The 14,568-nt window shown below is 37.5% G+C and overlaps 1 protein-coding gene across 4 annotated transcripts in view; it reads right to left on the bottom strand.

Moving 5' to 3' along the window:
- The window catches only part of RAPGEF4 (Rap guanine nucleotide exchange factor 4), a 156,157-nt gene that overhangs the window by 18,500 nt on the left and 123,089 nt on the right, over positions 1 to 14,568 (bottom strand). For all 4 annotated transcript variants that reach the window (XM_032989700.2, XM_032989701.2, XM_032989704.2 and 1 more), the window contains 8 exons: positions 10,098 to 10,248; positions 8,689 to 8,777; positions 8,188 to 8,218; positions 7,871 to 7,949; positions 5,915 to 6,061; positions 4,619 to 4,716; positions 1,495 to 1,620; positions 866 to 1,044 (listed from right to left, as the gene is read on the bottom strand). In XM_032989700.2, the coding sequence (XP_032845591.1) occupies positions 866 to 1,044; positions 1,495 to 1,620; positions 4,619 to 4,716; positions 5,915 to 6,061; positions 7,871 to 7,949; positions 8,188 to 8,218; positions 8,689 to 8,777; positions 10,098 to 10,248 (900 nt within the window). The remainder of the gene's footprint in view (positions 1 to 865; positions 1,045 to 1,494; positions 1,621 to 4,618; positions 4,717 to 5,914; positions 6,062 to 7,870; positions 7,950 to 8,187; positions 8,219 to 8,688; positions 8,778 to 10,097; positions 10,249 to 14,568) is intronic.

Raw genomic sequence — 14,568 nt, 5'->3', positions numbered from 1 at the left:
CCTGAAGACCTCTAGTGATAAAGCCCAAAGTCGTAGACAAACACTTAGGTAGTTCCTCACTGAACATCTCAGCAAACTGTTTGTTCAGATGGTGATGAATGTAATAAATACACCATGAACAGGAAAGGAAGGAAGAGGATACCAGTGATAAAAAACTGTAGCTATGCAGGACAGGGGCATGCCCCTGCTCCTTCTGAATTCAGTCACGCCCTTGCCCTTCAGTCCATGATAAGGAGTCAAGGCTGACAGCTTTGGCATGAAGGCTCCTAAGTTTTAATATGAATAAAAGAATAGAAGACAGCAAGAACTGCCTGCTATCCAACCTCAGACCCAGCAGTTCATATTGTTGCATTTTTAAACAAAAGTATTAGAAAAATATACCAAGCAGACAGAAGGTAACATGAACCTCATCATCTCCATATTACATCTTTTTGCTTCCCACTCTCAGTTTCCCACTTGAGGCAATTCTGAGAACAGTTTTCCTGAACAGCACCAGAAATATTGTTCTCAGGAAAATTAAGGCTCAGTTTTGTTAATATTTACTAATTTGTACATTGATGTAATAATGGGATGTAAGGGTCAATGAAGGATTCTCCTAATGAACTGAAATACATTTACTCACAAATTTTGTGTGAAAACACGGCCCTCAGAGATCACAGCTCAAGGAGAAATTGAGAGTAGGACAGGAAAGAATAATATATATTAACAAAGTTCTATACAGCCCTATAAGGAAATGGACAGAATTACCAAATAGAGAACATTTTAAACTCTACTGTGTATGGCTGTCTGAAAATAAAAAAGAAAAATAACAACAGATTTACTATACTGAATCTCAGTTCCAGCTCACAGATGACTGAATACTTACTGGGCTGCTATCTTAATATACTTCTTTAACAGCTGAACACGCTTGCTGAGTTGAGAGCAAAGACAAATCTCAGTGACCACCCAGAACTGAATTTCATTAAATCTTCTTAAAAACAAGTCCAGATTTGCTGTGGTCTTTTTGAAATTGTGCCTTCCAAAAGTGTGATAGATCAATTCCAGCTAGAAAAGATAAAAACAGTTTGGTAAATCTCATCTTTTGGACAGTGGAAAGAGGCTAAGAATGACCAGGTAAGTATCTAACCTGAAACTTGCTCTGCAGTTTACATTTATTGCTGTACAGATGACAAGGATTCAGATTGCAAATCCATTAGACAATAACTGAAGCATACTAAAAACAAAACTACAGACTATGTATAAATAGCTTAATACTTTAAAACATACAAAAGTAATTCAATAAGCAGCACGTGTTCAGGAGAAGTTTAATTTTATTTTTGCATTTTGCGTCTAAAATTAATTGCCTAATACTTTCAAAACTTATAGGTGGCTTTATTGCAGTATCTTTTGAAAATAAAGCTTAGAGAAAGTTTTGCAAATAAGGAACAAACCTACAATGTATAACTAAGCATTTTCTATCAGATTCTAATCTGCTGAATAGATAGATCCTTATACCTCATGCACACAGTTGAAGAGCTCCCAGTCATAAATTGTCATCTGATGTGCTAGGTCTTTAGAGCTCATCAGTTCAAACGTTCCCACTGTACCTGTAGATGGTCCTTCTTGTTCTGGTAATGGTGCCTACAAAATGGTAAAATGGTATAAAAATATTCTAGAAATACTAAATTGCATGATTGGTGCTTTTTTTCACTTTCCTAAGCATGTTTCTAACATTAAAACTGAAATTTGCTTTTAACCACAGTCTGGTGTTAGAAAATGCAAAGCCTTGTGCAAAATCAGTATCCACTATGCACAGGATAGTCAGGAAAATTCTCAGAGCTCTTCAGAGGCACTGTAAGGAAATAAAACAGACTGTTCTCAATGTGTTATTTTTAGCATTGTTCTAAAATTTGAAGCCAGAAATAAATACTTCAATACACGTTGTGCTAACTAAAGCATGTCCGCTTGTTTAGAAGCATAGGTCTTTCCACAAAGCTTTTGTTATAATTTTCCTTTTTCACATACACAAATAACTAGGCCACAAAGCACAAGCCAAATAATTTTGCAAATCACTGATTCTAATGATGAGAATTATTACATCTGCCATATTTCAGAAATCTGCAGTGATTGCAAAATCTTCTGATCATTTAATAAAATAAGCCCCTTTGACAGTACAGGGATGCACTATTTGTGATTGCAAAATTCCTGGCTATACTAATTAAGATTATATGCACACAGTCTTGTGAGAAAGAATCCTGTGAATCCTTTAAATCATTGAAGTATAAAACATTTTTGGAAGACACTTCCATACCACCCAATAAATGAGATATGATCTACAATTTTGCAGACAAGTAAATTTTATATTTAAAGAGAGATCTAAACTTGAGATCAAGTCAGATTTGAAGTAGTCTGTCGTATATATTAGGGTCAAAGTGTCTGAACCAGAGCTGCTAAAATACTTACAAACAACCCTCTTGCTAATTCAAATGCGTTACATCAGTAAAGCCTCCTGTGAACCCGCGTTTTAATTGTTTTGTTTCCAGGAGAGGGCAGTAGAGTTCACTTACAAGTTTCTCGATTTTTCATCGGGTCTTTGTTAGATAATTACAGAGCAGCGAAATGTCAACAGGCTCCTTTCTGAGTACAAATTCAATAGAGTCCGCAAGATTAACAGACCATATTTACACACTGCAATATCAAAAATGAGCTTACTAAGTGAATCCCCTTTTATATAAGAACATTATATTAGCAACAGAAAAAGAACTGACTGGATTAATACATCAAATAATTTTCTCAATAACACACAGGATGTAGAAGCTTTATTTCTGTGTGAGTTCTTGCTTTGTACTCTAGGGAAAACTTGTCTTTCAAATATCATCATAAATACAAACTAATTAAAAATTATTAAACTAAATCATAGGCATTTCTACCTTAAAAGCTCCATCTATAATTTTTAAAATAGTGTATATAAGCAAAGTATTATAAAAAAAAAAAATCAGGACAGCCATCAATCTTATAGCAGCGTGCAGATTCCTCTGAATTGGGATTTGCACAAACACATAATTGCTTTAGTGCAAAACAGAGTATGAATTAGAAGTACAGCAGTTTTGTGCAAAAAATCCTCATTTGTGGAAATCTGTGGAAAGAGAATTGCCATAGACTGAAAGACAGTTTTTTTTCCCTATTTGGAGACAAACACAACATAGCTGTTACCATAACAAACACATATTTTCCAAGGCTAGGAAAGAAGCGCTTAGATGGAAAAACATTGCATATTTGAAAATTCATCTAACCCAGAATAATTTTCACATGGGAACTGCCAACTGTAATGTGAATAAATGTACATGCACAGGCAGCAGCCAGAAATTGGAATGTGAAAGGATTAAACTGGGAAGGAGGTAAGGTTGTAACATTATTTGATTTGTTTATACCTCTCTGAAAAAATGCAGCTGATAAAGGGATGTATTCTGTTATGCAGTGCCGCAAGCCTTTTCAAAGGTGCTGAGTGTTCCTCCTTGATCCCTACTGAAGTCAGTCCAGTTAATGAAAACTAGCACATTGCAGCCCTGTATCTTAGAGCTCCCTGTACCATTTCAAGTACTTGATCCATGGTAAAAAGCACAGGGGAAAAGGCACAGAAAGTCATGACAATTTTCTGCCAAAGGTATGTCTACACAAACAATGCAGAGCCATATAAAAGTATCCAGTGTAGTTGTACTGACACAACACCCCTGCTTTAGAGTAGTATGCCCCATGAGGGTATCTACTTGGCAGGATTAATTAACCTTAAGGGAACACCAGAATTTAATAAACCGAACAAGAGGTATCTCTGCATGGAACTACAGTATGCTGGATGTGCATTCCTTGGTTACTAAATGGAAAGCAGCAGCAAAGCACGGATTTTACCATATCTATAAAAGAAATCAGGCGTACATACTAAGTGGCTTGTTAAAAGCATACAAGAGGCTGAAACAAGGCTAGGAGTAATAGAGTTCATGCTGACATGACTTGGCAATGACATTTGTTTTTAATGAAATAAAGAGAACAAAAAGTACAGTCAAATCAAACTCTATAAAAGCAGACCCCATGGAGATCATTAGAATTACTGTATAAACTGCAAGTACTTATGAACAACTCTACTTCAGAAAAAACAGACTTTCTACCAGGAATATTTTCTGTGATTCTACTTAGCATCATCTGAGATTTTGACACAGTATTTTGTGGGTCTGAGAAATAAAAGATTTTAAGGAATTTGCTGTTGCAGTCAAGTTTCCAGAATACTTTAACCGGTAACTTCTATCTTCAAGATTATATCCCTGTGGTCTTGAGGAGATAATTATGTAATCAGGAATTACTGCATGTCTTAGTGACAGTACTCAGCTCTTCCTACATGCTCAGTGTGACACAGAGAATACTAGGATCAAGTGCTGTCATGTGGATCATATGGATTTCTGCTTTAGTTTATGAAATTACAACATTACCGTGTTTTAATTTCAGGGCTCATCCCATAGCACTGTGACAAGCCCTTTGTTGTGAATGTTTCCACTCGTCTTTACCTAAAACACTGATAATGCAAAAAGGATCAAGCGTTCAAATAAACTGAAGAATTGGACTTTCTGAGAACTGCATACATACATACCAATGAATCGAACTGATCACGTGGGCAAGCAAACAGCCGTCCATTAACACTGAGAGTTGTAAACACTGAAACATCATGAGGTTTGAGCACAACTTTTTCTGTAAACATGAAACCAAAGATTGTTTATTATATATACAATTTACAGCAGGACTGATCCAACAGCTGCACAGATCACCCTTCTGGGAACAAATTTGACACAGTAAACCAATGTCCAGGATACAAAATAGATAATAACAAGGTCCTCTACATTGAAGAAATGTGACAGCAAGCTCAGCTGAAACCAGTCTCCTACAGAACTGGCATACAGAACTAGAATCCCAGGCCCAAACTGTACAGACAGATCAAGAAGCCTGTGCTGACATCTCTAGAAACTACCTGCAAAATTTCAGCCATAAACAGGGACTCCTTTCATTCTTCTCTGAGCTGTAAGCATTTGGAGAGCTGTTCTTAACAGAAATTGCCCTGGAAGACAGCAACTGTGTAAGGAGGTGATGAAATGCAACTGTATTAAAATCTCATTACAGCAGTTCTAAAAAAGCATCACATCACAGGTAAAGATTATGAAGTAACTTACAAAACAGTCTCTTCCAGCATGTGCTGGCTGTCAGCAAATCTGACAATAAAAAATTGCTGCAACTGCAAAAAATAGAGCCGCCTGGTGTCAGTTCTCAGGAAGTGAACCATTTTTGGCAGGCATCACTGTGTGCAAAAATGCCTTCCAACAAAGCTCTCATTAGCTCTGTGTGTGACCACACAGTCATACACAATCAGAGCACTTCAGCAACACCAATTCTCCAGCAGAATTCACCTTGCAGCTACTTTCCCATTTCCACAGCCTGTAGTCGGGGGCTGGCTCCTAGGTCAGTGGGCCTGGCACTGAGTTGCTCAGTAGGGGTTTGCATGGGCAGAGAGCAAAGAATGGTAGTGACCACTACTGGAATGTCTGCACTGCAGTGTTTTCTGCTGTTGCTGATTCATATGTCTAGCCTGGCACTATCCCAACTTACCTCCTATTTCTGTTGTTAAAAAACTCTTACAAATCTTACAGTGAAGGAAATTTGGGGTAGATCTGCTCTGTAACATGCAGATACACAAGCTTCTCCATTTTTCCTGTCTCCCATACGAGCTCCAGTCTGTGCCTGCAGTAGGGGAAGGACTTGCCTCTAAGACAGAACCTGTGTACCAGCCAAACATGCACATGGATATAAAAACCTTGATAGAATTTGTCTTTCAATCTCTCCCAACATTCTGCTTCACTGTAAGTGAGAAGTGTTTAAGATGATGCAAATACAGTACCTCCTCCTGAACTCATCTTTACTATGATGAGGCCTTCTCCAGAACCCAGTTTATCTGCTACTGCGCTGATCACTTCCTTCACAGAGGAAGACACTGGCACCCGGATAGTGGTATAGGTTTGGTCTATGCAGTACACCTTAAACAGAACTAAAGAAAAAAAGATTGTGCTGTGTATGCCAAGTTTAACAACCGCAGAGACTTTACTGTACAAATTACTTTCACTTCAGGAACCACTCCAAATGAAACAAATAAAGCAACAATAAATCACTACAGTTTTGATAGCTGACCATTCCCTAGATGTTCTACAGTTTCCAGTACAGAAATCTCTCACTTCCCAGAGCTTTTAGTAAACCATGAAGTACTAGTGTTTCAGTATTGCTTCATTATTTATGGATGACAATTTAATCTGGCACTTTGTTATGTTCCAGACATTGTAATATTTGAAATCAACACGTCTTTTCAAGAGTCAGGAAAATTCTCTTACTTACAAGAAAATAATTTTTGTATTTACAAAATATATTTGAAAATAGTTTTGGTTACAATCAGAACCTAAATCAAACTGTGTTGCAACCTGGTTTTTACAAGCAAGTATATAATTGCTGAATCAAGAATGTTGTAGATGATGAAGAAAAGTACCCTAAGAATACACTTGACTGTACAGTACAAATTGTTTCACAGAGTAATACATAAACCCCAGCCTCTCACTGCCAGTATGATAGTACATTAGCATGCAAAAAGCAAGGCAGCCCAAAGTGACATGAAGTGAAGACAGAAGAAGTGAGCAAAATACTCCTTCAGCTCAGCTGTCAAGCCAAGCCAAACAGCCCTAGAGGTTATAGCCAGCCATGGATTTTCAGTGTTCAGCATGCTGCCTGCCCTACAAATAAGAAAGGTGCAGCCATACAAAAGGGGCAGTTACTGCCTGTCCACACAGACACATGAAGTAGTACTTCCCGGGCAGCAGCAACTGTTTTGCTCTTTATAGACCTAAAAGAAACACTGATATGGACAACAGAAACTGCATGCCTGGCAGGTTGTCTGCTGTGGGTATGCAGTTACTTTCAGCTTTTGAAATGGCTCTTCTGTTGGTTTGATTTATGCCAACAGATTTCTCAGCTATATGACCTTGCATTTGTTCCCTTATTTTTACTGTTTTTCACTAGCAAGAGCTATTCTTTAAAATCAAGCACCCTGAAGCAGCAGCTGTTTTCTGTGATGAAGGTGCACCAAAACAACCACTGACAGACTGGTCCTAGCAGTTGCAAAGAAATCCTCAGATTTATGAGTTTTAAGGGGTGTGTATCTTTGTTTATAATGAACAGATCTCATCAGCAGAGCTCAGGATTTTGTTCACATAGCTGAGATTTAACCTGCCTGAAGTAAAGGACAATGTGAAAAGCCAGTACAACTGAAAATGATATTCTGATACAACTGTAAATTTTACCTTAATCTCTTCAGAGAATCAAACAACAACTACTGGGAAAACCAGCAGATTTTGTTTTCTAGGCTGTGTGCTACAGGGCAGAGATCCATGGCATGATTACATCCTCCACTCCTTTCTCACAAAGGAACAGCTATACATGTTAGCTCAAACTATGCAGGGGAGACAGAGGCTCAAATATGACCTTCAACACCCACTATTTATTACACTGCCGTTACCTGCATGGACACTGTACTGGTTCTTACCTGTTTTTTTCATTCTCTATTTTAAAGGTTTTTACATCTTCCTCTGAGGAAACACAGTGTTTGATAGCACCAGTAACAAAGGGAAAAGACCAGGAGCACTTCAAATCAATGATGGAGAATGTTCAGCTAGCAAAACCAGAGTTTGCTTCAGGCCAGGCTTCAAAACTGTAGGTAAGTACTTTTGTTTATTTTTAGACCATTTTTTTTTAGAGAGACAAACTTTCTGCACATCTTAGTGGCTCAAGAAAACTTTGCAGAGAAAGAACTCACCTTCGTCGCTGCCCCTGATAGGCTGGCGTTTCTGTGCTCTGTCATCACTTGTGTTGAACAGCTGCAGAAGAACTTTGTGCTGAAAATGAATCATCAGGATTCACATTAATGCAAAAGAAACATTATGGGGGAGACATGAGCTACAACAGATCTCTTATTAATGGCAGGAAAAAGTAGCAATACAAAATTTGACACAATGTTTAAAGCTATTTCTCAATGTGTTGTTTTAATATATCCATGATTACTAAAGAGAACATGCTTATGCATTTGCTGTGCTAAGCTTTTACTTTAGAAAATGGACAAATAAATTACCTTACCTTCTTTTGTGGTGCTTTAGGTTCTTCAGAACTATAAAAAGGTAAAGCATAGAATATATAATTAAATATTACTTGGAAGATTTTGTGTACAAAATCACCTAAAAAACATGGACCACTTGTTGATATTGTAGTTTGACACACTCATGTTTGCATATACGAAAAGACTAGATGATACTATAGTTAATCTATGACCAAGGCAGGGAAAATACTATACAAAGTCCATGTAACCATGAAATAAGCACCCAGTTTAGTTTCAATGGTGTGTACATAATTTCTTATTCCTTCTGTCAACCTTTTAATGAGAGTTTGGTGTTTGCAAGAATGATGTGGAAAGAGAGGGCGACAGACATTCATCCAAACAAGCTTCCATGCAAACACTCAGTCTTGTATGACTGAGTGACATTTGTAGAGTGGATAGTTAATTGATAAAGCAATAAAGTTTCTTCATCTATTTATTGAGAAAAAGGGCAGGGGGAGGAAAGAAGGAAAAACTGTGCTTACACTTGCTTTACAATTCTCTCTAGCTCTGGAAGTTGCTCCTTTAGTGCTGCAATCATTCTAGTATCATCTGATACAGATACATAAAATTCCTGTAAATGATACATAATAGTCTTTAAATAACTATAGGGGTAAATGAGCAGTACTCAGGATAGAGGATTATGAGATGACATTTGATAGCTTAATGATTATAAAGAATGATAATCTGCATAGAGGAACACATGCTGGGCCCAACCCTCTATTACTTCTACTTGTTTATTTCCAGCTGATTTAAAGCCAGAGTTACACATGCAGAAGGGAAGCCTGATGAGGCTCCTTAGCTCACTGTGTAACCACTGACTGCTTGTGCAAAAACTGCGTTTTCAGATTATCAAGGACAAAGACCATCAAATTCACAAATAATCTAGCACAACAGGTTTTTTTTTACCCACTGCTGTTGTAGTCTTTAGTGGTTCATTTGCTACCGGGTTGTTGACTCTCTGCTACTCCAGTCCGCTATGGTATTACCCTCTTTTATACCCTACTCAAACCTCTACCTGCCCCACCTACATAAAACTGTCACAAAGATGGATCTATGTGCTTGCAGCTAATAATTGTTCTTTAACTTCTGGACTAGTGAAAGACATTACAACTGCCTCCGAAACTTGTCTATTATGAAAAGCTTTCCCACGTGGGCTTGCTGTATGTCTGTCATACTTAAAGCCCCTCTCTATTACCCTCTGCTCTTATCTTAGATTCAGTTTTAAGATCTTCGGGGCAAGAACCTTCCTTCAGCCAGTTCCATATACACCATGTATAGTAATAATGGCAATCATGACAACTTAATATGACATTGGCAGTGCATCTTATCTTAGAAATACAAGGATATGGCACCTGCCACAAAGACCTTACATCCAATGTCTGAGGAATTAAATGATTTCAGGGTATCAGAAGGGTTCTGAAGACAAAAGATCTTAAGTTCCAATAGCTGCAGTACAGCTTTCATTCAAATAGAAAGGAGTTTTGGTTTTGTAGAGTAAAAACCCTCCAGCTCCTTCTTGGCACACATCAGGCAGGCATAAACAGCCTCCCAGTTCAACCTGTAGAGAACTCTGAACTATTCACAAGAAAATACTAAAAAAAGCAAATTCATGTATTGCTATAAAGCAATCTAACCATGCAGTGCTTTGAAAGGGGTCTGCAACTCCAGCAGGTATTTTCCGAGGTCCAGAGGTTGGCAATGGTTCAGGCACTGTTATAGTGCGTATACTGTCTGCAGCTAAACCCGAGAAAACAGAGTTGTGAGTTTGCACTTTAAAATGACCTACTTCTCTTTAGTTCAAAACAGAATTCTACAGACTGGGAACAGGCTTTCAAGCTTATCTTGCTTGGTAGGCACTTTTCAGTACAATGATACAACAATTTCTTTATACCTCCAAAAAGGCCATTGCTGCTTCATCTTCTTGTAGTAAATCTCCATATAAAGCAGCCCACTGCAGAACCAGTCGAATGACTCGCCTTTTATTGTTGAGGGCATAATCCATTTTCTCCTGCTCTGTACCCTGGGAAGGCTGGGCATGATAGGTGCCACAGTGTCAAGGAAAATGCTCAGTGACTGAAAATATCAAAACCAGTATGAATTCACAAATAACTGGCTTCCAACAAACCATTTTCACGGTGTTCAAACATAACTTTCCAATACATACTTTTGATTTCTGACTGCCACTAGCATAAAGACTTGTGAACCTTTCACGTTCATAGTAAAAGGTAAAATGATAGTGAATTCTCTAAAGAGCACGGGAATGATCACAATCCCACCACAGAGACAGTTGCTGTAGGGAACAGAACAGAAATGACACTTGGAACAACAGAGAAGAGGATTAACCGTGGAGACTGAAGAAGGGTATTTCTCCTTGTTCTTCTTTGGAGTCAACTGAAGAAAACGAAAAATGTCATTTTGTGTTTATTAACAATTCCAATCTTCTATTTGTGAGGAAGACTACTGGACTGAAGCACCAGTGTTACTCTTTTTATTTTTAGAAGTTACTTAACCCAAGGTGAACCTCAGTCCCCTTATGGTAGGGGGCCCTGGAAATTGGCAGCCTAAACTGACTATAGAGACATGGGGTAAAATAATAAATTTGGTAGCTGCCTTATTTTACATATGAGGAAATCAGAAGTTTCCAGTCTATCAAAGAAAGTGTATTTGGGACACAGTCCTTTGTGATTGTTAGTTTGTGATAAACAGTAAGAAAAAATGGGAAAGATTTCATTGACCTTTTTAATGATGAAGTGTGAACATCACAAAAATATGCAAATAGCAAAAAGGCCAAAAGTAACATTTACTGAAAAGAAGAAACCAAGAAAAAAAATAAAGCCACAATGGGCAATAAACTGAGATAATTTCAGCCTTTAACCTATGCAAAAATGAAGAAGAATCCCCAGCAGAAACAGGGTATGACAATTTGTGTGTCTGCTTCTCACTGATCAGAGGTTAACAATATATATTTAAACTGTTTCCCTATAAACTGATGGCCGAATGTGAAGTAAGGGCTGAATGAATGCAGTTACATCTTCAATTTTTCTCCCTGGATACCAAAATCCTGATCTGGATTGTCATGAATAACACTATTCCCAATTACATAGCAAAATTTAATATTAAAATACTGACACTCTCACTCACAGAGAAGACCAGCATCCTTTCAAGGAGTACTTCCAGTTGTTCTAACAAAATATTTTAAAATATTAATTAGAAAAATTAAAATACTAATTACAAATCCAAATTATCTAACATATTTATTTTAACTTTCTCATTTAGAAGCATTTCTCTAACAAATACTAATAAAAGATAATGGAAAAAAATTTCTATTAACTCACACTCACTCAAATGATCCTCATGCCCAAAACCCCTACAGAGATTTGCATGCTACAAGGGTTACTGAGGCACTCATTTACCTGACAAACTTTTAGAAATTCTGCATTTTAATTCCATTCATAAAATGTTTAAAATTAGTAGAGAACTAAACATGTCAGTATATTTATGGGAGTAAATAAGTCAAAGGGTCGTAAGAAGTAAATAATATATTGTAAGTTATGTGCTCTAATGTCTCAAGAAGCAAGTTTAGCATTGTACTGAGTCATTTTTCTCACACCACTTTTACCTTTCAAACACTGTAATTATTTCATGTATTTTTACTTTCTTATTAACTGACTCACCACAGGTTCTTGTAATTTTTCTATATTTTTACTGCTCATTTATATTAATTGCTCTTTTATTAACAATATCACATGGAAAGTTAGTGAAGGGTTGTCTCATTTTTATGGGATGTACAGGATGCTGCTTCACTGCAGACTGCAATCAGAAGTAAAATAACATGTATACTTGCAACAGGTGTCACATAATTGTAAAAGATTTATCAACACCAACATAGTTAGAGTTCAATATGTAAACTTCTAATTATGTCTGGCATATGCTATGAAATGGAAGCAATTCTGAAGTCTGTTCTTCCCTCCGTGGGAACACCTAACCATACCAGGAGCTGTGCAAAATCAGCACCCATTACTACAGCAGAATGCAAGCTATTTTGCTGGTGTGATGGTAAAGGAGGTTCACAAAACTTTCATACAGAAACGTGCTAAAGGACTATCATCTACAGAGAACAAAAGAGGAGTTTGTATTTCATAAGTATTTAGACAGTTGTCCTCTAAAGAAGCATACTACTCACACACCCACACACCTGCACTATCCAAGTGCACTTTTGGAGATGCTACTCTACCTCAAGTTTTCTTTTGGGCTTTGCCCTGCCTCCCTCTGAACAAGCTGTAGCTCTGAGAATTTGTTCATTTCCATCCTTGTGAAGAAAAGAAAGAAACAGGGGCCTTGGTCCAACAGAAAGGACCGATGTCCTGATCCAGGGCAGTGGAACATACCCTTTGCTTCCCTATAAAAAAGAAGTATGTGATTTTTTTTAATATTGCAGGAATCATGTACTTTAATCACGAAAAAAGAGTGGTCTGCCAAGGGACAGAACAGTAGAAGCACCAAATCCACAGCAAGCAATGATGTTACTTAGCCAAAATGGTGCACCCATGCACTCCTTTCAGGATTAAAGAATTTACAGATGTCAAAATGCTGCTGTAAAACAAGTGAAACCCCAAATAATTTATACCCTGTGCTATGCTTGAAAGCACTACAGTGGTCTAGCTCTACTCATATTTGCATGTTGCCAGGTAAAATAGTATCCTAAGTGGGTGTAGGAAAATAGGCTTGTATTGATGCAAAATTGGGAGCTGGAGCAAAAACAGTGTCTCTGACTGAATCACCTTTCTTTTTCTTTTTCTGATTTCCTCACTGAGCATACCTAATCTCTCTTTAGTCTCACAGCACCAGCTAACATTTTTGTAGAGTGATTTTGCTCAGAAAAGATGAGCTTTGTTAGCAACCTTTCAACTCTAACAATAAATTTCAGTGGCACAATCAACAGAGCACAGTTTGATTTTCCGTACTCAGAATAGACCAAAGAAACAATAATTTAGCTCTAGGAAAAGCTGACACTAAAGCAGGGAGATACCAGTTACTTCCAGCACTCCTCTTCCTCCTCTCTGAAAATAATTAGGATGATACCTGCCATGGCCACTTAAGACCACAGTCTTAGCCTCCTCTCCAAGACAGATTTCATCACAAGTGAACTTGTATACGTAAGTGACACTATCACTTTGATCTTCAGAAAAGCTTTTCCCCTATAAACAATGAGGTACATTTTGCTTATGCGTCTGATTTTCCCAGTTATTGGATATTGGAGGCATACTATTATAACTGAGGATAGACAAACCTGAGTCTCAGATGGACTGGTTGAATAATATGAGCTAGATAAATCAGAAAAAAAAAAAAGCACATAAAAAGCGTTGCCCTTTTCTTCCCCTCTCAGAGCTGTCAGCAACAGCATTTAATACTTTTGATCTCCAAAACTACGTGGGTTTGGAAAATGTGTTTGTTTCAGGTGTACGAACAATCTTCTACAGACCAGTTTTATGGGTCCAAAGGTTTTCAAAACAATTACTGTCCTTGCTAGGAGTAACACAAATGGATTCTCAAGCTTGTCAGACAAGGACGTATTTTGTGGTTTCAGGGTGTTAGCTTTCCCAGATGTCACTCGCCCTGCTGAGCTTCAAGGAAAGCACATTTTTACACCAATCTGATTCTGAAAAAATAAATAGGGAATTGAAGTTATTATACCCCTGTCAGAATTCTATAAACCAGAAAACATTATATGTTTATTTAATGCTCCCAGTCACCTGATAGCTTCAAGTCACTGGGCACAAGGAAAACTCTCAGTGAACAACAGCTCCCCAGACTAAATGATCTGCTAGTAACTGACTGATGGACATTTCACAGACTTCTGTAAAACATGCAGATAGTACGAGAATCATCTCTAGCTCTTAATGCTATCCACTGTAAGCTTTAATCTCCTAGGTATTTGCATGCAAGTTTCTTGCAGTTTGTGAACATTTGCTACAGACTTTTATTATAGATAATTATTATTATTTTTATACATAACTATTATGACAGAATCTAGGAACTACTTACTCATTATTCTACTAGTTTAGATACCCTTTTGCTTGAGGCAGTTTGCAGCTTGTAATCTATAAAGGGGACCACTGAAATCACCAAAACATAATGACCTTAGTTAAAATCTAGAAGCTGTTGTCCAGCAAAACCCAAGACAGACAGAAAGGATACAGGAAGGGTAATCCAAATTTTATGTAATTTCACTTATCTGGTGGAGGAACAGTACATTTCTTTTCCTTGGAATAGTAATCAGCACAATAAAGAGACAGTTTTCATGTTCCGGGACTGTATCTCATCATGGGTATACACTAACCATTTCAGAGTTGTTGCGCTAT

This window comes from Tyto alba, unplaced genomic scaffold, assembly GCF_018691265.1.
Source record: "Tyto alba isolate M040663 unplaced genomic scaffold, T.alba_DEE_v4.0 Super-Scaffold_7, whole genome shotgun sequence".
Classification (NCBI taxonomy): Eukaryota; Metazoa; Chordata; class Aves; order Strigiformes; family Tytonidae; genus Tyto; species Tyto alba.
Note: the sequence above shows the minus strand (reverse complement) of the source record. Positions and strands in the feature narration are given on the sequence as shown.